This window comes from Danio rerio, chromosome 6 (genome assembly GCF_049306965.1).
Source record: "Danio rerio strain Tuebingen ecotype United States chromosome 6, GRCz12tu, whole genome shotgun sequence".
Lineage (NCBI taxonomy): Eukaryota > Metazoa > Chordata > Actinopteri > Cypriniformes > Danionidae > Danio > Danio rerio.
The window spans coordinates 30,483,436-30,506,252 of NC_133181.1; the positions used below are offsets into that span (position 1 = coordinate 30,483,436).

The 22,817-nt window shown below is 39.3% G+C and overlaps 2 protein-coding genes and 1 long non-coding RNA gene across 4 annotated transcripts in view; 2 read left to right on the forward strand and 1 right to left on the reverse strand.

Moving 5' to 3' along the window:
• LOC141386287 (uncharacterized) overlaps positions 1–22,817 on the forward strand; it is an 816,166-nt gene that overhangs the window by 321,351 nt on the left and 471,998 nt on the right. The window lies entirely within an intron of this gene.
• The window catches only part of LOC141386289 (uncharacterized), a 157,237-nt gene that overhangs the window by 64,515 nt on the left and 69,905 nt on the right, over positions 1–22,817 (reverse strand). The gene's annotated exons all lie outside the window — the stretch shown is intronic.
• Positions 8,014–17,160, forward strand: amotl2a (angiomotin like 2a). 2 transcript variants are annotated; one of them, NM_001080177.2, is given in 11 exon segments: positions 8,014–8,230; positions 8,889–9,680; positions 9,769–9,961; positions 11,582–11,726; positions 11,821–11,907; positions 13,349–13,644; positions 13,726–13,925; positions 14,025–14,126; positions 14,241–14,407; positions 14,859–15,038; positions 15,338–17,160. In NM_001080177.2, coding segments are annotated over 10 exon segments (2,166 nt in total). In that variant the 5' UTR covers positions 8,014–8,230; positions 8,889–8,955; the 3' UTR covers positions 15,409–17,160.

Here is a 22,817-nt window from a genome sequence, read left to right on the forward strand (position 1 = left end):
TTATGTCCACATGCCTCCTGGTTCATTTAACTGTTTTGTGTGTTGTGACCTTGCTCAATGAGCATGATAAAATGGATCGTGGTTTCATAGCGTCACATTGCAATTAGTTTTATTTCACCTGACTTTTCTTAAGGCTCAACACTAAAGATTTACCTTTTTTTCCTCTGGCCATACTAAACATGTCTAATTATTTCCTTGCCAGACATTTTAAATATTGTGTCAAAACAAGCAAAATAGCTGTATACACAGACTTTTCATTCAACAAAATTTTTCTTTAAAATGACATTTAAAAAAAAGATGGTCTTCTAAAACTATGCACAGTACCATCCAGGCTAAAGGTCCCTGATAACTTTACATAAATGGAAAGTTAGTCTCCTATTAAAGCAATGTTAGAGTATAGGATAATAATTAAACCATATTAAAAATAACTGTAAGCCAGAAACCAGATGGCGTCACAGTGACACAGTAGGTAGCACAATCGCCTTACAGCAAGAAGGTTGCTGGTTCCAGCCCCAGCTGGATCAGTTGGCATTTCAGTTGGTATGTTCTCCCCGTGTTCATATGGGTTTCCTCCAGGTGCTTCGGTTTCCCCCACAATCAATGACATGCACTATAGATGAATTGAATAAGCTAAATTGGCCATAGTGCATGTGTTTGAATGCAAGAGTGTGATGGTGTTTCCCAATGTTGGGATGCGGCTGGAAGGGCATCCGCTGCGTAAAACAAATGCCATGTGCGATAATAAAAGGATGATCACATGCATGATCACATTAACATTAGGCCCATAATCTGTTCAAAGAATGGTCAACTTAAGAAACGCACTGCAATTAATCGCGACATTTGCATATATCCACGTAACACAACAGAAATGTCTCAAGGGGACCCAAAACCATGACGAACCCTGCTGAGATATGGATGTGTTATTAAGTTGTTAAATCAGGATATTAAATTAAATGAAAAACAACTCACCTTTCCAAAACCATCAATCACTTTACTGAGCAACAGTCACGGCAAGGTCCGTTATGTTTTTGGGTCAGCTTGAAACATTTCCGTTGTGTTACGTGGATATTTAACGTAATGTGTTTTTCTACTTCAATATAATTTAATATTGTATTATTCCTCCGATACAAAGTAGAATTTTAAACATCGTTTCTCCAGTCTTCAGTATATTATTTAGAAATCATTCTAACATGCAGGTATGCTCTAGAAACAATTCTCGACTTCAATGTTGAAAACTCAATGCTGCTTTATTTGTGTTTAAAGCCAGTTTTCTAACTCTAGGATTCATTGATTCTTGTTATGGTTAACAGAGCAAACAGCACTGATTGTCTGAAATCAATATTTGAAATGCGAACATTTGTTTTTAGTGACGGTTATTTATAATTAAAGAGTGAAAATTAATCCTAATGGTGGTGAAGGAGACATTAGACAAAAAAGGGTCTTATGGTGATAAAAAATACTTTTTTTTCTTTTTTTGTTAATCAAACACAATCTAAAAAATCCATGTCTGTGTCTTATTATTTTATTGTTATTATTTTGTGTTGTAGTTACATTTCCAATTCTAATGCAATCTGTTCAATATTCTTTGGGTTTTACACGTTTGGTGAATGCATTTAGCTCTGTCTGTCTGGCAGTCATTGTCAGCAAATACGTTAAAACATATTTTAGGTCAGCTTGTTTAATGTTTAAAAAATAAGAACCCAGGACAGTTACATAACCTTACTACTACTTGTTCAAAGTCTAAAAAAACACACACTCGTATATAAACACACAGACACCGCTACTTTTGTCTTGTGTACATGTAGTAGCTCATGCATGTCGATGTGTTGTTTTTAAAGAAAAGGCTAATTAAGTAGAAAACCCCTCCTCACCCTCTTTTCCCAGCCATAATGTCCGCCACACTGGCCCCAATGCACATGCTAATGTGTGGAATGTGGCCATTTCCTCCCTCTCAGTGAAGACAAAGAGCCTCTTCCCCCACTCCAACCATCAGTCCTGCTCGTCCCGATAAAAATACTACACACGTTCACCTTTATCAAGCAACACATTGCTGATGCTTAAAAACGAATTTCACACTTGAGATGAAACTGAACATTTGCGCCTTCAGATTGTTCTGAACACATTTGAACCACTCGATTTAAGGACTGCTATCAAGATGTGAAAAGACTTTCAACCAGTTTAACATTTTTTTTTTCTCAAGACGATCACCTATTGCATCTTTAAACTTTAACTTATCTCAAACTAATTAAAACTTTCAGGCTACATTCTCTCACACTTTATTTTAATGTTAATTAACAAACCATTCACCTCACATTAAGAAGGTCGCTGGTTTGAGCCTCGGCTGGGTCAGTTGGCGTTTCTGTGTGGAGTTTGCATGTTCTCCCTGCGTTCGTGTGGGTTTCCTTCGGGTGCTCCGGTTTCCCCAAAGTCCAAAGACATGCGGTACAGGTGAATTAGCTAAATTGTCCTTAGGGTATGAGCGTGTATGAGTGTGTGTGTGTGTGTGTGTGTGTGGATGTTTCCCAGAGATGGGTTGCAGCTGGAAGGGCATCCACTGCATAAAAAAAAAAAAATCGGCTGGATAAGTTGGCAGTTCATTCCGCTGTGGCGACCCCAGATTAATAAAGGAACTAAGCCGAAAAGAAAATGATTGAATGAACAAACCATTCACTCAAACTTTTAGATTAACAAACAACTAAATAGCTGATTATTAATAGTTAGCAAGGTAGTAGTTAAGTATCTATGTAGAGTTAGAGATGTAAAATAAGTTCATACTTTATAAGTGCTAAAAACAGTTAATATTCAATTAAATCCATGTTTATTTCTATAGCGCTTTAACAGTGTAGATTTTGTCAAAGCAGCTTAACATAGAAGTTCTAGTACATTGAAACTGTGTCAGTTTTCAGAGTTCAGTTTAGCTCAGTTCAGTGTGGTTTAATTATCACTGCTGAAAGTCCAAACACTGTGGACCCAATTCATTGATGCGCAGCTCCACAAGTCCCAAACCAAGCAAGCCGGTGGCGGCAGTGGTGAGGAACAAAACTTCACCAATTCACAAAAGTGAAGGAAAAAACCTTGAGAGACCAGGCTCATTTGGACGTGATCATTTCTCCTCTGGCCAAACTTCTTGTGCAGAGCTGCAGTCTAGGTGCTAAAGAACATTGGACGTCCTTTAATATCTTAATGATAGGCAGGTAATAAGCCAGTAGTAAATGGTTTAACTTAAACTAAAGTGTTTGTCTTACACTTAAGGGTTTTATCTATCAAGCAATTTAAAAAAAAAATCTTTGTTATATAAGTCACCTAAAAATAGCAAGATATTTTCCTTTTATTGCAGCTCCTACAAATACGCAAATACGCAATGAATGAGTAGGCAAACTAACCTGCCGGTTCTGTAACTGCCATGCAAATGAACTATTTGTAGCTTTCTAAATAAAAAAGTGTTTGTGTGTTTGCATATTGACATAAAAAAAGGAGCAGATCTGTGCGTATGATATGAATGGAGTCCAACTGTCTCGTCAACAAGTGCAGGCTTGATTTCTGTTCACAGCTGCCGTTCACTAAAATGCAGGGACTTTTTAACTTTCCAATGTGTCCTTTTCAGAGCAGGTGCTGCTGTATTCATTGAACAAGCTTTTAAAATGTGTGTTTAGAGCAGGCAGGAGTGCCCACATTTTTTCATATTTCCAAATATCATTGTGGGTTGAAGGTTAATATACTACATTAAAGTTGCCATCGTAAATTTCCTAATTCATTTCCTGATATTTCAAAATAAAATAAAAAATAAAAAAACATTAATTACAATTGTATTAACTAATGCAGTATATATTTTTTTAATTATAACTTATTGCCATAAAAACATAACCAGTCAAATTTGCTCACCAAAGTCTCTGCATTGTTGAGTAACAGTAAATACATTGAATCTAAATCTATAAAAAAATAACAGAAAATAATTTACACTATTTAACCTTTGATTTGGCCCACTATCCCTATAGAGAGGAAGAATGATGGGGATGTTTTGAGATTGTCAAATCAAATTTAATGTAACCCTTTGTTTGTGTTATTGTCAAAAGCTATCTGAAATTAAATGTTTCAATTAAATGGTGTAAATTACTTTCTGTCATTTTTTTATTGATTTTGTTTAAATGTGTGTACTGTCACTCAACAATGCGGAGACTTTGGAGAGCAAATCACGTCGAAGGCAGAAGGATGGTGGGCCAAAGCATAGGTTACCATGGGCCAAACTTTGGCCTGTGGGCCCTAGTTTAGGCATCTCTGGTTAGAGGATGTATTTAAAAGGCATATAGAATTTCCAATTATATAGATAAGACTTTTTTTTAAACATGTATACAGTTTTTACTAATATGCCATTTACTAAATAGTCCTAATGAAAATATGATTAAACACACAGGAGGTTTTAATATTTATATCCAAGGAATTACATGTTCATATTTTTTTATTGATTAGGGTTAAAACTGTTTACATGATTAGCAGATTAATAGTAAGTCTATACATACTGAGTTTAATGATTATTTAAATTAAATAAAAATGGCCTTTTTGTCAGTGGGATCATTCATTTTATTAATAGACAATAAAAAATGTACAGTGAAAATATTTGTAATAAAAACACTATCTCCTTGGGAACTCTAATAACCTTTAAACTCTATCTAAATGTGAATGAAATCTCCCCGAATCAGTTGTAGTGATTTAATTATTTGTAAATAATAATAATAATTTATTCATTTTCCTTCGGCTTAGTCCCTTTTTTTTAGTAGTCACCACAGCAGAATGGACTGCCAACTTATCCAGCATCTGTTTTACACAGCGAAATAGAAAAAAAAAAAAAAACTTTTGAGGGGGTATTTCTTTCTGTTAAATGTGTTTATAAATGGACAATGCTTCTCCAATCTGGCTTTTATTTCGTCTAGCCATCGCTGAAAATTTATATTACTTGCACTTCTCATCATTATGTGTTTCTTTAGAGTGAATTGCTTGTCGCTAACTGAACAAATATTAATACAAAATATGCAATTTCTTTATTTTTTTATAGTTATTATTAAGCTTTTTTTAACTACATGAATTCAACAAGAGACATTTCCAAAAACCTGATTTTTTAACCAATTTTATCAGTTATAGTTTATTTTAAGTAGCAAAAGTTATTTTAGTTTTATGTTTATATTTTTTATGCTAATAAACTTGTTCCACAGTGTTCATAATTCAGGAAAAGTTCCAATAAAATTGAATAAAAGTCATGGTAACACTTAATTTTGATAGTCCCTATTACACATTTTGCAACTACAAGCCAATTAATTCTCATTTGAGTATTTAATATCTATATAATACAATATCTTAAAATCTGGTAATACTGCTTCTTCAACAGACATTTAACTGACTATAAAACACTTTGCAAGTAGCTAACACTTATAATCTAATGAGAATTAGTTGGCATGTAGATGCAATGTAGCTTTAATTTAACAAAATACGTTAAAGGGACCATCAAAATAAAGTGATACCAGTCACAATAACAAGCTGGCATTGCATTAATAAATACAAAACAGTATGTCATGCATCATTGAAGTCAGAATTATGAGCCCTCCTTTGATCTTTTTTTTTTCTTTTTTAAATATTTCCCAAATGGTGTTTAAAAGAGCAAGGACATTTTCACAGTATGTCTGATAATATTTTTTTCTTCTGGAGAAAGTCTTATTTGATTTATTTTGGCTAGAATAATTTAAAAAAAAAATTTTTTTTTTTTAAATGCCATTTAAGGTCAAAATTATTTGCTCCTTTAAGCTATATATATTTTTTCAAAAGTCTACAGAACAAACCATTGTTATACAATAACTTGCCTAATTACCCTAACCTGTCTAGTTAACCTAATTAACCTAGTTAAGCCTTTAAATGTCACTTTAAGCTGTATAGAAGTGTCTTGAAAAATATCTAGTAAAATATTATTTACTGGCATCATGGCAACGATCAAATAAATCAGTTATTAGAAATTAGTTATTAAAACGATTATGTTTAGAAATGTGTTAAAAAATATTTTCTACGTTAATCAGAAATCGGGGGAAAAAATAAACGGGGGGCGAATAATTCAGGGAAGCTAATAAAGCTATTAATACATGTTCTTTATGGTACAGATAGTTCCATGAAGAACATTTAATGTCCAAATTTCAATCACATATGGTTCTTTAGATTTTTCTATATGAACTTTTTTTTTTAGAATTATTCTTAAAATTAAGGAAACCAAAAATAGCTGTTTTATGACCTGACCAAAGACCCCTCTTTTGGAAACTTTATTTTTAAGTGTGTAAATTGCCAGTTGCAAACAAACATACACAATCAACAGATTTGTGATCTACATCATTACCCTACAGTGTCACTGTCTGTATCTGTTTGTACAGCAAAACGGGAGCTAAGCATAATAAATGTGTGATATGTGAAGTATGGTACGTGCGTTGTGTGTGACGGGCGTCAGGCGTGTGTGTTTGTGAATCGTGTGTGCAAGGGAGGTGTAGGGTATAGAGCAGATGGTAGACCTCTCCCCTGTAATGTCTGTTTCAGAGAGAACAATACGTCTCTCTTTCTGAGGCATGATTAAGGGCTGGAAGAGGATTGCTCTCCATGGACAGCTGGTTGGCAGCATGCCTCAAACACACATACACAGACACCCCCTCCCCACCATCCACACACACACACACACACACACACACACACACACTCAGCAATTAACTGGCACGGGCCACAGCTTAAATATTCACCAGCCCAGAGCAAACAAAAGACCTCAGATTTCATTTATTAATGTGTATTTTCCATATGTATTTATTTAGATTTTCCACCTAATATAAAAAAACATGGACTTGAGCACTAAAGCATTTTGACTTATGAAAAATTTTAATTCAAAGCTCACCTCATGTCATTCCAAAGCCACACTGGCCTCCTTTTACAGAACACAAAAGTAATGAATGCTTATTATTAATACTAAAATACCATTTTTATGATTGTCATATTGGATTACAGAGTATAGAAATTGAGTCGGGGAAAGAGAATATCATCTCAAGGAAAACATTCAGAAAAGTATATTAATATAATATGTACAGTGCTCAGCAAATATAAGTACACCCCTCACAAATCTATCTTTTCAATTCATCTTTTTTTTTTTTTTGGAGGCCTTACAATATTATATTTGTGCATATCCATTAGATAAGTCAGTACTGAAGCCGAATCTGGAGCTGAAAAATATTAAATACAAATTTGAAAAAAGAAGAAAATCAAGAGAAGAAAAAAATTCAAAAATGTATTTGAAATTTTGTAGGTTGCATTTTTTTGCAATATTTTGCTTGAATTTAATTGTATTATCTTTCAGTTTCTAAATATGTTTGGTGACTAAAATATTATTTTAATAAATACATCTGTTTAATAAATCTTTTTCGTTTGGATGCACCAAAACACATTGCCTATATTCACTGAGAAATGGAAAAAATATAGATTTTTATAATGTGGTGTACTCAAGTATGCTGAGCACTGTAACTATGATTACAAGTATTTTTATTTTATTTTGGAAATAATCTTTATGTAAAAATAATAATTCATCATATATAAATATAGCAGTTGAGTGCCTGTAAAAAGAAAATCATCGCTGTCAAAGGTAAACATTAATAAAACTAATCTAAAAAGATAAATGACTTATTGTTTACATACAAAATACATTGTAAATACACATGAGAGAGCTAAAACTTCAAAAGAAAGCGTAGTTACAGATCCCTGCGACTTTTACTGCATTCCTCTCACTGTTAAAAAAAACGCCTTCCAGACAACAAATGCGCACGGGGCTGAGAGTGAATGCAGTTCCGCTTGTCGCGCGCACTGCCCCCCTTCAGCGGCGCGCTCCGCTTGGGGCCGCTCGGTTCTCCGGCGCTCCAGAGAGAGAGCGAGAGGAGGAGGCGGGGCGAGAGACAAGCGGAACTGCTTTTGATCCCCGAGGGACTCGCAGCCTTCGCATTCCGCGCATTCCAGAGGCCGTGAACAATCGGAGCTCGGTCATTTATTAGCAGAGCCCCTCCCGCTCTGAGCTCAGTCTGCTGGAGAAGCTCTCCAGGCGCGCACGCACGAACATACGCATGGAAATATAAGTCGTACTCAACACATTTCCAGAAGGATTATATCTTTAAACATAGAGACGAGTACGGAAAAGCATTGTAACTTTTATTCGTGATGCCACTGTGACTCGGTGAGTTTTTTAAAGACTTCTAACGCAGCTTGTTGTTGTAAACGAACTCTTTATATGGCACATTGCTTAGTTTTCTATAAGAGCGATGGGTTTGTTATTGTGGCTAAACGTTTACTCATTAAATAAACTGCAGTGTGTGCATGGAAGGGCTTTGTTTATAGGCAGAAGCCAACTTTGTTTTGGTGCATTTGTTCTGGAAGAATTTATAATACTTTAGTTGTACATTCTTTAAAGTACACTAATAGAATGAGGAACTAAACGTTTATTTCAAATCTTGTTTTCATGCTTCTTTGGTATGTTCGAATGTTTTACTACAGTTGTGGTTGTAAAACAAATATGATACACTGGATAGGAATTTGTAGTTTGTAGCAGGAAATAATTTGTGCAACTTTGGAAAGTTGTTGGATTCTAACTGAATTTTCCATTGCTTCCTATGCTAATCAATAGTATAAACTTGAGCAGAAACCCAGCTCATAGTGGGTGTTGTAGGATGGTGCCATTGGTATTTTGGGTGAACGTGGTGTTGCTATGGGTAAAGGCAGTCAGCCTAGAAGCATGTGGAGTGAGGCACCACTCACTGGTTTGTTGTTAGAGAGTGTTTCAATATAGCTGAACAATAGAAAGGATTTGCATTTGAAATATTTATTTTTTTATGCAGGTTCACAGTCTAGAAGATCTTTCATAACACAGTATCACTGATTGCTGTCTGTTAAACATAGACTGAAATGAGAACGGCAGAGGAATCATCAGGAACGGTGCTGCACCGACTGATTCAAGAGCAGCTTCGTTATGGAAACCCTACCGATCCTACTCTGTTAGCCATCCAGCAGCAGGCTCTGCGTGGAGGCAGCAGCGGTGGAGGTGCAGGAAGCCCTCGTTCATCCTTGGAAAGCCTAACACAAGAGGAATCACTTTCTCCCCAGTTGTCCGCCCGGCAAGAGCCCCAGGGCCAAGAGCACCAGGGTGACTTCCAGCATTCAGAGAGTCCTGTTTGTCACCTTTATCAGCTCCACACAGAGGAGCTGCCTACTTATGAGGAAGCAAAGGCACACTCACAGTATCTTGCCTACCAGAGAGGACAGATAGGGCTTCATCACGGCAGTCTGGAGAGCCCTGGAGGGGTTGGAGGAGCCGAACAGGACGACAGCATGTGGGATGCGAAACGAGAGCATGCACGCTCACTAAGTGAGCGTCTTTTGCAACTCTCACTAGAGAGAAATTGTGCCCATGACAATATTCCCATGAGCTCATCGCATAGTTATCCCCAACTCTCTAATAACCACTCTGATTCAGTTGTGAATGAGCAGTCAGTTCATCAGCCAGACCAACGGGGTCCTCCCCCGGAGTACCCCTTCATGGTCAGATCCCCTGGATATATGCTTAGTCATTCACAGGAACATGGACACTATTATAATGAGCCCCCTCCTGCCTTCCATTCACAGCATTACAGGTAAAATTATATTTTGGTCGCATTGTATATACTGTACACTCTATATGAACATCATGGGTGTTCTAATGTTTATTTTTGTCTCTCTCAGGCTATTTCCAACACAGCCACAAGCACCTCGTCACAATGGCCTGCCCACATTGACCCCTGCTGGCCAGGATGTCAATGTTGGAGGATACAGCATCCCAGCGAACAACTTCCAAATGGAGCAGCTTATTAAAGAGAACGAAAGACTGAAAAGAGAAGTGGACAGCTACAGTGAGAAGGCGGCAAGGTTACAGAAGGTAACAGGATTCTTTGTGTGATTGCAACTTCCTTGCAACCTTCTAGAACTGTGATGTTTTTGGTATGACCTCACATTTTGCCAAGGATGCAAAAAGGCAGCTGTGTCCTTTGATTGTGAACTCAGACATGACCTACAAAGAGTGAGAACAAGAAATCATTGTGCGCTGGTGTCTTCTAGCCTCTGCATTCTAAGAAGATTAGCTCTCTTGCCGTGTAGGAATGCATGCAAGGGAGAGGATCACAAGGACTTCAATTTAATTTGAAAAGGACACATTCTTGGTCACTGAGTGAAAATTCCCAGTAACTTATTTAGCATGCGAAACAACACTGAATTTACCCATGCCTAAAATGCCATGCATTTTTCTGTAATGTGATAATGTCATCACTGAAATACCAAAGTGTTATGGCAGAGCAAGGGGGAAAAACAAGCTTATCTTGGTGTTTGTTTTGCTAAAGTTTATTGGGCCTATTGTGTGTCGTTCAGTGGCAAAAGCTAGATTGAGTTTCAGTGGAATTCAGTCCATACATGGTGCTTGGATTAAAAACTATGTTCTTAAAATATTCTATCCTAAAACACTGATTCATGAACATTAAGCCACTATCATACAAACTACCAAATTTGAAATCCCAGTCAACTTTAAAGGGGAAGGGGGCCTCGCTGGGTTTTTCCTGTGGCCCTCTTTGTTAGGATTCCAATGGGATTCCAATAGGAGCAGATGTCTTGGCTCATCTTCGTGTCCGAGAATGAAGAAGGGGCTTTGGCTAGCCCACAGCTGATGGACTGGGCTGCAAAGCGCAATCACAAGGTCTCACAGCTGTGGATTCCCTGATTCAATGGCCCCTTTCACTTTCACTCTTGAACAGAGCTCCACACGGCACCTTTTGACCTGCTTGTGAACCTACACATGTAGGTTGCATATATGTAGTTTTTAAGTTAAAAATAAAATCCAGAAAAGGGAAGAAATTATAAAAATAAATCAGTGGTGGGGTTTTGTAAGCTTCCATATTTGTTTATTTGGAAAATTTTGTTCCTTTTGGACGATCGCTTTCTCATCCCATTTTCCATGTCATAAATGTCATACAGGTGCATATATTGTGGACTGTTCCAGTCTCTCTGAATGGTATTCCTCCAGCTTGCACATTTCCTTTGTTCCCTGTATTCGCCTTTGGCATCCTGCCCTGTAGGGAGATGAATGTGCGGACACCTGGGACTCATAAGTGTTCTTTTTGGAATGTTGATTCAATTCCCAGTCCCTGAGGAGCTCTGTGAGAGTGATTCACTAGTGGGCAAGCACCACAGAGAGCCCCAGCCAAGCACATTCTTCCCTCCTTCCCTTTTTATCTCAAATTTTTGTTTGTATTTTTTTCCATTCTTGCTCTTGCGGCTCCTTGTTTTATTACGTTTGGGTTTATGAAACACTACTGTGCCAGCCGAAAAAGAAAAAGTGTCTTATACTTGCCCTCATGTTGTTGAAAATCTGTATCCTGTTAGTTCTTCTGCTTGACACTAAATTATATTCTTAGGAGTATTTCCAACCTCCTGTGAATCTCCTGTTAAAAGAGACCAGGAACTGATGGGTATAAATTGGATGTTAACATGCCTTTCTTCTCTCTTTCAGCTTGAACAGGAGATTCAGAGGATATCGGAGGCCTATGAGACTCTTATGAAGGGATCTGCAAAGAGAGAAGCCCTTGAGAAAACCATGAGGAACAAGCTAGAGAGTGAGATCAAGCGACTTCATGACTTTAACAGAGATCTCAGGGGTAAGATGGTTCGCATAGCTGAGTAATTGTCTTATAAATGAGTTGCATGTTTTGGTATGAGGCAATAAATACTAATTGTTGACTCCCTCATTAGACCGCCTGGAAACAGCCAACAAACAGAGAGCAGCCATTGAAGTTGAAGACAAGAGTCGGCATGCCTTCGCCAAACTGGTTGAGCAAAGTAAGAATTCCCCTTTGCTTCTCTATAAATTATCCTTCTCCCAATGTGCGGTCAACCATGAAACAATCCCAGCTGTTCCCACTGCATTCTTTCATATTTATATTGTTGGCTTAACGATGCATTCCATTAATAATTAATAATGTGTTCATCATTGAAATGTTTCTTGACAGAGTGCTTTGTTGTATTTAGGCAACATAAATAAATAAATGTATTTAAAAAGTCTATGTAATGTAGGGTCCAGTACCTGGTTAAGCACATTCTATATTCTTCATCTGATATAGTTGCTTTTGGAATTTGACCCGCAACCATTATTAACACTGTAAATAAATATGACCTGGATTCCTGGAATATTTACAGGTATTTTGGGATATTCCGTCCTCCTGGAATGCTTCCTAACAGCTCCCCCACTATTTCAGCCACTGAGGCCATAGAGACCCTTTTCTGGTGCCCTGTGCGCTGTCTCTCCATTTTTGGGCAAATTAATGCTAAAGAATTCCAATCTGTGTTAGAGTAAACTGGATTTGTTTTGCTAATCCTAATAGGGATTGTTGTTGTTCAGTATTTGGTTGGATTCTAATAAAATGACTGTTGTTCCCCCAAGGAAAGAAGTATGATTTTAATCTACCCCCAGTCTGGGGTTAAAAACAAAAAAACAGAAAAGTCTGAGTCAAGGCATATCTTTGCTTTGTGAATAAAAAACAGTGATATTGTAAGGTGTTTAAAATTTCCTTTTGAGCTAACACATAGATACGTCAAAGACATGATTCAGCATCTCTGAAGGCTTAGAACAACGTGTAGGTTAACGTTACGCTTAATGACCTTTTGCAGCTATTTGCTTTACTTGTTTACTGCATGGCTCAGAGGCATTCCAGAGATCCAGTTGGTACAAAGACTTGCCTGTGTGTGTAAGTGGATAAGTGGAAGCCTGCATTCCATCCAGTGGCATTTGTTTTGGGTTGTATAATCAGAGCAGAAGGAGAATGGAAAACTGATTCCTGTCTAATTATGAGTTGGATTTTAGTATGTCCTTTTCAGTGTGCCAAGTCATCTTAAAGGGTTTGAGGAATTTGGCATCCCAAATGGGAATTCAGTGAATCGCTTTTGTAATCTGGGAATTCTAAAGCAGTCTGCAGTGTAGGTCAAAGGACACAGGGAAACTTGGCCACTCCCCTGCAAACCCAGACAGACGTGTGTAAATCAAGCATGCCTCTTTTGTTCCAGACTCTTGTGGGAAGCTTATCCCTTGAGAATTGGTTAGAATGAGAGAACAGCCCAGAGAATGCTATGGGCACACCCCAGTCCTACTGCATGGTCATTCATTTTGTGGCCTGTGTGAGAAGCATAATGACTGAATAGCATTGAATGTTCTTGTACCTTTACTGTAGTAAGTTGTCATGGTACATGGTTCTCATTTTGTGTGTCTCTTTTTTTTTTTCCATAGATGAGGACCATCTTCGAGAGCGGGAACGTCTGGAAAAAGAGACACAGCATCTAAGGGCTTCAGGAGAAGAATGGAAGAGGCGTCGTGAAGCCTTGGAGCAAGCACTTATCACAGCTCAGACACGAAATAGGCAGCTGGAAGAAGAGTTACGTAGGAAGAGAGCTTATGTGGAGAAGGTGGAAAGGATGCAGAGTGCATTGGCGCAATTGCAGGCAGCATGTGAGAAGAGGGAAGCTCTGGAGTTACGACTTAGGACCAGACTGGAGCAGGAGCTGAAGAGTTTGAGAGCACAGCAGGTAAAAGAAAAAACAGACAACTTCTGTTCAATAAGAATCAACAATTTGGGATTGAAAAGTAAACCACTATTTCTCTTTCAGTGGCAGGCCAAAACCCAGCATGCAAGCCCAGGGTCATACTTGGACCTTAATGTATCATCACTACAGCAGCAACTGAGGGAGAGAGAGGAGCAGGTTTTGGCCCTGGAGGCTGACATCACCCGCTGGGAGCAGAAGTATCTTGAGGAGAGCACAATGCGTCAGTTTGCCATGGATGCTGCTGCTACTGCCGCAGCTCAGAGGTGAGTAAAAGCACAAGTGGAAGAGATGCCATAGTCAAAAAATAGTACTCTTTTTAATTTATTGCTCAACTCTTGCATCAACCATAATTCTCTTTCCAGGGATACCACAATCATCAACCATTCACCCCGCAATTCACCCAACAGCAGCTTCAATGAGGATTTGCCGTCCCCCAACCACAGGCATCAGGAGATGGAAAACCGGTATGTCCACCATTTACATTCTCTATCCTATTCTAGAAAGTCTGTATTTGCTAGAAAAATTAGTTTCCTATAGTTTTGATGTTTTGTATCTCAAAGTAGTCCATGTTTTAACAGGATTCGGGCACTTTATGCTCAACTCTTGGAGAAGGATGCCATTATAAAGGTCATGCAGCAGCGGTCAAGACGAGAGCAAGGCCGACCTGAGTTACAAGGCTTACGACCTGCTCGATCTGTTCCCTCCATCAACACCGTTGCCACAGCTAGCACCACCCGAGCCAAAGGTGAGCAAAGTAGTTACGGGCCAGGTGATGTACAGACCTGCCACTGGAAGTCCTGCACAGCTTGGCTTCAGCCTATCTGGACCAGAATTAACTGGTTCAGGTGTGTTTAATTAGGATTGTATTTAAAGAGCAAGACTGAAAACTGTGAGCCAACGCTGCACTTCTGTGACATACACTTTCAGCTGGACAACTGGAAGCTTCTTTTCTTAGTGGCTATGTAATGTCGCCAAGGAGGAATGTGCCAACCAAAATAAAATGAGTGCTGTGACTAGCTGGTGTTCTTGAAATAGTCTACTTCTTGTGAAATGGAATGCATTTTGGTATTCCTGTCCTCAAGAATAGATTCACAATAATAGTAAAGGGAGTTTTCTGGATGGCAAATGTTTGCATGGCGGCATGCCTATATTGGAACATGTAATTAAACTGCTTCCTTTTCTATCTGCAATTTCAGGGAAGAGCCTATCAGATGACCAGACAGCAGTCGCATCTTTGCCCCCATTGCCCCATCTGCTTGCCAAAATCCAGTGTCGAGACAGCAGCACACAGTGTGATTCAGAAGAGCCCAGCTGTAAAGCAGAACCTGCTGATGTTGCTGTATCTGCTCCAGAACCTTCCACTGCTTCTAGCTCTGGTGTGTAAGCTCATGCCATTTTCACTCATCCCACATTATTTGGTAGACCCATAACTTGGCAAATCTATTATGCATATCATGTGACAAAGACAACCCTTGATGGTTAGAACTTTTATAATGATGGTGCATACTTGCCCTTTTGAACCAGAGTAGTTAAAGTGTAACTTGAAACACTATGTCAAAATAGCGGTTGGGGAGAGGACTCAAACAAAACATAGTTTATGTTTTGTATAGCTTCCCACCTTGTTTGCTGTTCAGGCATGAACAAAGAAAGCTGACAGTCTTACATTATATTACAGAATCAACCTCTCTCAAGACAACCCAGATCAGCAGTGCCGTCGAAAATGACATGGTGGAGATCCTCATCTGAGATTAACAATGTCCAGCATGTTGCTGCCTGCTGCTCTCAGGCACAGAAGATTCTTCTTGGGTCTCCATCTGAGGACCAACCTAATCAAGAGAAGCTGTGCTTGGTTCAATAGGGAACTCGCCATTGAAGCTGATTTTGAGTTTGTGCATCAGGATGTGAGAAGAATGAATGGTGGATCTTTGGTGAAGGAGAGCTGAGCTCCCCTTGACAGCTGGTGACTGAACCTAGACTGTGGATGTATGGTCTGAATGTGAGGTACTTGGACAGTACTCTACTCTAAAGCTACCACAAAACTTAAGTGCTTATAAACACATTGTATATGTTTATGTTATATTGTATTTATGAGTTTTGCTGCTGATTGTGTGACATTTAGTTTGTAAAGTGTGCAGAATGGAGTAATAGGACGAAATATCCCACTATTGTGAAACTTGTGCATTTGCGTTCCTTTGAAAAACAACCAAGGGCAGTGTTCTTTTTTTACCAGTTAAGTATACCAACCCATGTAAGACTATATCCCACATTCCTAGATAAAAAGCACAGACGAATATATCTCTAACTTTACACGCTCCATGTATAGTAGGTATGCCATTGCAACTGCTTCATCCTTAAATATCAAGAATAGAATAGTTTGGATTGTAGGAGGCCAAATACAGTTTCAACCGGGAGGCCTGGGATTAAAAAATCTACCAGAATAGTTTGGTAAATACCTTCACCAGCACTCCCATTGACCGAATTATCATTACAGTTGGTGTTCTTGCTATAACGGACTGACTGTGGGTGCTTTTCACCCCCTGATTTAAATAGTGGTATGGAAAGCCTCCTTTCAGGGACGGTGGAAGGGTACGTACTCTTTTAGCGACTCTTTTAGGGGAAGTATTACCCTTAGGAGAGACAGGGGCTGATGTTTCACATGCCACATTATTATTATTTTGCACCCAGAACTGCAACCATCACACTTGCCACTCCCTTGCAGACAAGCCGGAGCTAATCTTCCCACATTCCTCCATTGTGGAATGCCCCTGCTCTAAGGAAAAAGGCTATCTGCAGTCTGACCCTTGGCCTTGTTCAAAACGGTTGGCATTCAGACTACCATCCTCTTTTTGGATCTGTTTATTTCCATAGTGCCGCAGTAGCTGGTTCTACTGTTAGCATTTTATGACTTAAAGGATCTCCACTGTAGCAACTGCAACTAGCCTTCATTTTGGAGGCAGAGACATTTCTGCCTGTCTAAAACATTTGTTCGAAACCAAGACTACAAATGCGTGGGTTTATAGTGGGATAATGGTATAAATGGTTACCATATAACGAGTCAGTCTTATCTGTGTGCGTAATAAGTATCAAACCATGTTAATTTAACCTTTCTTCAGTATCATGAAATGCTACTTTGATTTTCCTATTGCCTTCGATGCATAGCACTTGCTGGTCAAGGCTTTGTACTGAAGTCATGTTTGTTTTGTTCACTACTTGGACTGTTTACAGAAAGGGCTGTTTTGAAACGAGAGAATTTAATATATTTTGTATATTGTTTTACTTTTTTGGTATTTAGTAATGTGAACATGCCAAAGATTTGCATTACATTTTAAGTTATACAATAAAAGTATGAGCATTAGCGACGTGAAATGTAGATACGCAGTTCAAACTGGTTGACCCATATTTGGATGTTGCTGTGAACTTCAAGAATGGGGAATTGTTTTGTATGTCATTAACATTTCAGTAATTTGAATAAAACCTTAATATATATCTTTACAAAAACAACGTGTCGACTGGTTTGTATCTTATCTGAAAAGACACATTTATGTCCTTTTGACATGTTTCACAAGTGTGAGTCTGTGCTAACTGCTCTTATCTGGATCCCTTCTTTGGCATGAATGGCATCTTTCTTTCAGAGCAGAAAGGAGCCTTATTCACAACAGCACAACAATTCTGCCACCTGCTTCACTGTTGGCAAGCCGTCTCCATGAACAGAGGCCACATTCCAGCTTGCACTCCAAGCCATGAAAAAGAACATTCCTCTCATCAAACTCACAAAAATGGAGGCCCACAAATAATGGACGCATAATAAAAACACGCCGTGAGCTCACTTTACTCTCAAATTTAGTTGTGCATTTAAAATTTCCAACTGAGTAGGTACTATTTTTGACGAAGAATGAACATTTACACTGTTGAAGTATATTCAGGATTGAATGAATGGTGTCCTACTTCCACCGTGTGATTAGCAGAATTAGTTTTGGCTTGGTAAATGTAGATGAGCTTTTATGACTACTGTGAATTCTGACATGGGCCTGTTCACCTACTATTAGCTTGCTATTTTTGACTACTATAAAGTAAGAAAAAAGGCAAGTTTGAATGCAGAATTGGATGTCCAACTGACAAAGCTAACCAGACTCAACAGTTTGGAACCAAACTGATTCTTTATAGCTTAACATCAAGAGGAATTTGCCCCCTAATAGACAAAAACATGCCAAAAGAAGTAAAAGCATTCCATTCCAAATGGAGAATAATTGAGCTGCCAGACAGGTTAGATAAGAAGTGAGGCTAAAAAAACATTTTTTTCTGGACTTCAGATGTTTTCAGTGGAGTTCTTTAAAAAAGTAGTTTTTAAGTAAAATTTTCTTTCTCAGATATTACTCCAAAATGTGTTTGGGTAGAAACAAAACTGAATGTTGAGTTTGTAAAAACTAGCAGATTTGAAATATCAAAAAGGTTTGAAACAGTGACTCTAAAAAATATGGACGATGCGACAGCCCCTTTTCCCATTGAACGCCTTGAGGGCAAAACGCCTGCTTGACGGGCACAAACTGTCGCAAAAGACTGCTGAAATTGGAGCCTTGACATGCGCAGAAGGACTGTCTGATGGAGCCAGAGGAGGAGCCGCGAAAATGAGCGGAGTGGAGCTTCCAACCAAACGCTTTATGTAAAATCAACCACGCCCCCCGAACTTCTCAGCATGCGTTTGCTGTCATATTAACACAAATGGATATAATAACGTTAACAAATATGAGGGTTTTATATATTCAATCGCGCCAGCTCCGGGCCGCAGCGCATAACCTACTCGCAGCGTCGCGGGCTGATACCGGCTCGCATGCGGCAGCGCCGGCTCGCTTGGCCGCCGCATCTGGCTCGATTGACTCGGGCTGGAATCGGGCAGTGAGTCTAGGCATCCGGAGTAGGTCCAGCAGAGGTATTCAGTCTGAGCTCTGAGGGGTAAGTCTCCGGCAGGCGAGAATCTAGCCGGAACTGGCCCGAGTGTATTTTGCTATCTGGGTGGTTAGGCGTGTATCAGCAAACTAATAAAGCCCGAAAAAAGCCCTGACCTTAACGAATAAACAGTGTTCCACCAGGATCATGTATGTCAGAAACTGTAGTTTACTGCTGAACTCATTTTGTCAAGGTAAAATAACACAGAAATCAAATAATAACACTTCAGTCTCCTGCCGAAGCTCAGACAGTCTGCTTTGAGAAACTGTCAATCACAGCTGTCAATCACGATGACACGCCCAGCATTAAATTACTGCTAAAAACAAACTGTCTACAAAAATGAATACCGGCACCTATTTCAGCACAATAACCAGTGCCTTAATCGACCAGAACCATCTTTCGGGACATCTTATTGCAAGTGTAATATTTTTTTTTTATTTGGGCTCAAGTCTCCTTCATTAACACGGAGGAGGCGGGCTTTATGACTTGTACTGCAGCCAGCCCCCAGGGGGCGATCTAACGGCCGAGACCTTCACTCAAACGCAGGCTTGTGGCACACTTGGTTTGAAACAATAAGGCATATATTCTAAACTTGGCGTCAGGGTCTAATGCCAAGTTTAGTTTGTCTGTAATTGTCAGATAACCCTGAAGACCTAGATTAGCATTTCAGGTGTATTTGATCATAATTAGAGCTAAAAACCTTGCTATCCTTACTGCCTATACAAAGACCTTAGCTTTGTCTGAACCCTGAAAAATGGAAGATCCATTCCAAGGTAGCAGACGAAAGTGGAGCGTGGTGGGCAGGTTTGTAGGTGTCGAGGACAAAAGTGATAAGCCGGGGAGGGGGGGGGATTTGGAGATTCTGGTGGGCTCCTAAAGCCTCATTCACACTACAAGCGACCGTTCATTTCAACGGAGACTGAGCAACTTCCGCCAACCTCTGTCTATGCGAGCGACAGCGACCGTTAATGACCATGTTGAAAATCATTCAACTTCATGCAAGAGCATAAGGAGCAATTTTCTTGAGCAACAGTCAATAGGAGCACCAGTAGGGCTCACCTGCTCTGCTCTCAGCTCGCTTAGAGGCCAGTTGTATATGTGCTGTATATACCTACACAGACCTGCATTTGCAGCAGTTCGTCACCCAGAGTGGCAGGCAGATACAAAGTCACTGCTAGTCTGAATGAGGCATAATAGTATCTTTGGGTGCCCAAAACGCTGTGGGTCCTTTCAATCATCCTAATGTAATGCCTAGAAATGCCACAGGTATATTACACTGCAGACCGGTTACTCACTGAAGCTAAGCAGGGCTGAGCCTGGTCAATACCTATGGGAGACCACATGGGAAAACTAGGTTGCTGTTGGAAGTGATGTTAGTTAGGCCAGCAGGGGGTGCTAAATCCATGGTCTGTGTGAGTCTTAATGCCCCAGTAAAGTGAAGGGGACACTATTCTGTCAAAGAGCACCATCTTTCGGATGAGATGTTAAACTGAGGACCTGACTCTCCGTTATGTGGCTGCCGTCACATCATCCAAGTGGATGCTGCACACTGGTGGTGGTGTTTAGAGACCCCCTCTCATGATTGTGAAGCGCTTTGGGTGTATGGCATTACTTACTAGAGGTTTTTTTTTTATTTCACATAGCTTACATAACATGTACTTTTTTTGTAAATGTACACAAGTTTTACTCTAATTAAAGATGGAAGAGCAAGCTAACATAGTTACGAGATTTATGGAACCCTCATGGACATAATATTGCTGAGACGATTCTGATAGACACCGATTTCTCACAGAAGTCACAGTCTCATGTTTCATGCTTCTCATTGCTGTCTAGGAGAAACCAGACTGGGTTGTAAAAGGCTCAAACATGTAAAGAAAATTCCTGGTAGAGTTTCACCTTTCCTCCCTGCTCTGTCAGCAACATTAATCTCTTAAGAACTTTGACTCCCAAGTTCTGTTCATCAGCTGCATTTTTAAAATAGTTTACTAAAGAATGCAGACTAATGAATCATGAAAGATCAGCCTTTTTGTTGTTGTTTCCAGCCTGCAAACTAAATTTGTCTATGTTTTAGGATAAACTACCTTGTAATACTCACTAATATCATGCTCCTTACACACACACACATACCCTAGCAGGATGATTACTTGCATGTATTAAAAACCTGTTGGCCACCTAACGGTGTTAAACATGTCTTGCTGAGAAGAGGACAGTGTGTGTTCTTCAGCAGGTTTCTGTTTTCAGAATAAACATTTTGCCTTGCATGCCTTCTTTAGTAGGTGTGAGCTAGCATTCCATAAATGCTTTGCGAGATACCTGGGTGATGGGTTTACTTGTGACAAATCAGTGTGACTTTTCTCAGCTGAAGGAGTACAGACGCAAGGAATGTTCTTGCCGGAATGTCTTTCTCTTCAGGGGGCTCTAGTACATTTCAAGGTCAAGCAATGGCCGGGAGTGCTCACAAACATCACTGTCCATTCACAACAACATGTCATTGGGATTATAAATCACTCAGATACCACTGTGCTTTCATGTAACTTGAAACATTTCTTGTCTTACTTGTACAGTCTTGTTCATTTCTTGTGTTTTGTCTAGGTGAGGGGTCATACTGGTGGACTAAGAGCTTCAACATCTGTTCGTGTACATGGTAAGACCTCACACTGTTCCATAGGGAATGTCATTCTTGGCATGTTGCTTGCTTTAGTAGGCTTCCCAGGCTCCCCAAATTTCAGTGGAATCTACAGGGACTGAGTCTGTTCCAGAAACATCTGCAACTTGGAAACGTAAAGCCTTTTTCCACAACAGGCATTTTCTTAAGATGAACATGTTGACCTATATGTGGTGTCATGGTGAATTGTGTACTTTATGCATAAGTATCAGTGTCCACTGCCCACAAGTTCATCCGAAAATGTAAAGGATGTAATACTTTCTTCACCCTTATGTCAATATAAAACAATATGGCATTCTTTCCTCTGTGGAACGTATAAGAATATATTTGAGCTCAGTGATTTTTAGTGCAAATCAGGGGAGACTTGTCAGACTTTTCTCTAAGGAGGCATTCAGGTTAAATACTTTTCCAGATTTTGATAGTGATTTGCTTGATGTAGAGTGTCATGGAGATTCATAAACAACACATGAAGAAGTGTCTGATATACACTTTGAAGGAGCATTCGGAATGAAGATTTTCAAAGTGGTCAGTTGGGAGCACTTTATTTTGGAATTTAGTATGATGACCATGAGTGTTTTTACTCTGAAGAGAATGCAATAGTCTGCCACCATGACTGATGTAACAGACAAATATACTGTGTAGTCTGAACCCTCCTTTTCACTGCACATGACAAACGACAAGCAACAGACTGGAAGTTATTAATTTCTAATGGAGAGTAGTCATGGAGCTGCGTGGAGTTTTTATCATCTCCGTATGTGAAAAATTCGAATCCGAATTGAGCTGTGGATCCATTTGAAATATTTGAACTCCTGCAACTAGACTGTATGTGACCGGATGTGATGTATTTCAGTGTTGTCCAAGCAGGTCCGTGCATGCGAGATGAGAAATAGGAGTTTTTTTTCATAATTTTTCAATCGGAAAAAGTCTGTATAAAAAAAAAAAACACTTCTTTTCATAAATGAGTAATAAAAATATGCTTTTTTTATGTTATCTCCACATTCCCTCTAATATTTTTAGCTTTTCTAGTATTCACTCATTCCTCCATGGTGAACGCACAGAGAGCAAAGGCTCTTGCTTTTACACTTTTATTTCTGACACTGGGAGAATCAGCTTCTCTCCCATGGTGCACTAGAAAACTGAAAATTCTGTGCGATTACCATAAGGGGGCGTATTCCGACAGTTGTAAATGTCGTGTGCAGTGGAAAGGCGGCTTTAGAAACCTTTTGGCAAGTGTGTTGAAGATGGTTGGATATTCACCTTATTCTCCGGCGACGAGTGGGTGCTGCCATTTGAATCTTTTTGTCTCGCGACTTCCGGTCACATTCACTTCCATTCATTTTTTGATGTTAAAAACTGCTCGTTACGCTGCTTGATGTTGCAATTTGATACTTTCTTATTATATTATTCTACTTGGTCTGTGTAGTCATGCTAACATTTGTTTGTAGAGCAAGTAGTTTGACCATTTTCTGCCGTTTATTATTCCTAGTCATTTCTCTCATAGGCGACTAAATTGGAAGTTCTAAGACAATCGTGAAAACAGGCGCAC

Excerpts from the sequence above, each read along its gene's own strand:
- amotl2a (XM_068221729.2), top strand. The coding sequence starts at position 8,956 with ATGAGAACGGCAGAGGAATCATCAGGAACGGTGCTGCACCGACTGATT. Across the intron at positions 11,908-13,348 it reads CGCCAAACTGGTTGAGCAAA|ATGAGGACCATCTTCGAGAG; the intron begins GTAAGAATTCCC and ends TTTTTTCCATAG. Across the intron at positions 14,127-14,240 it reads CATCAGGAGATGGAAAACCG|GATTCGGGCACTTTATGCTC; the intron begins GTATGTCCACCA and ends ATGTTTTAACAG.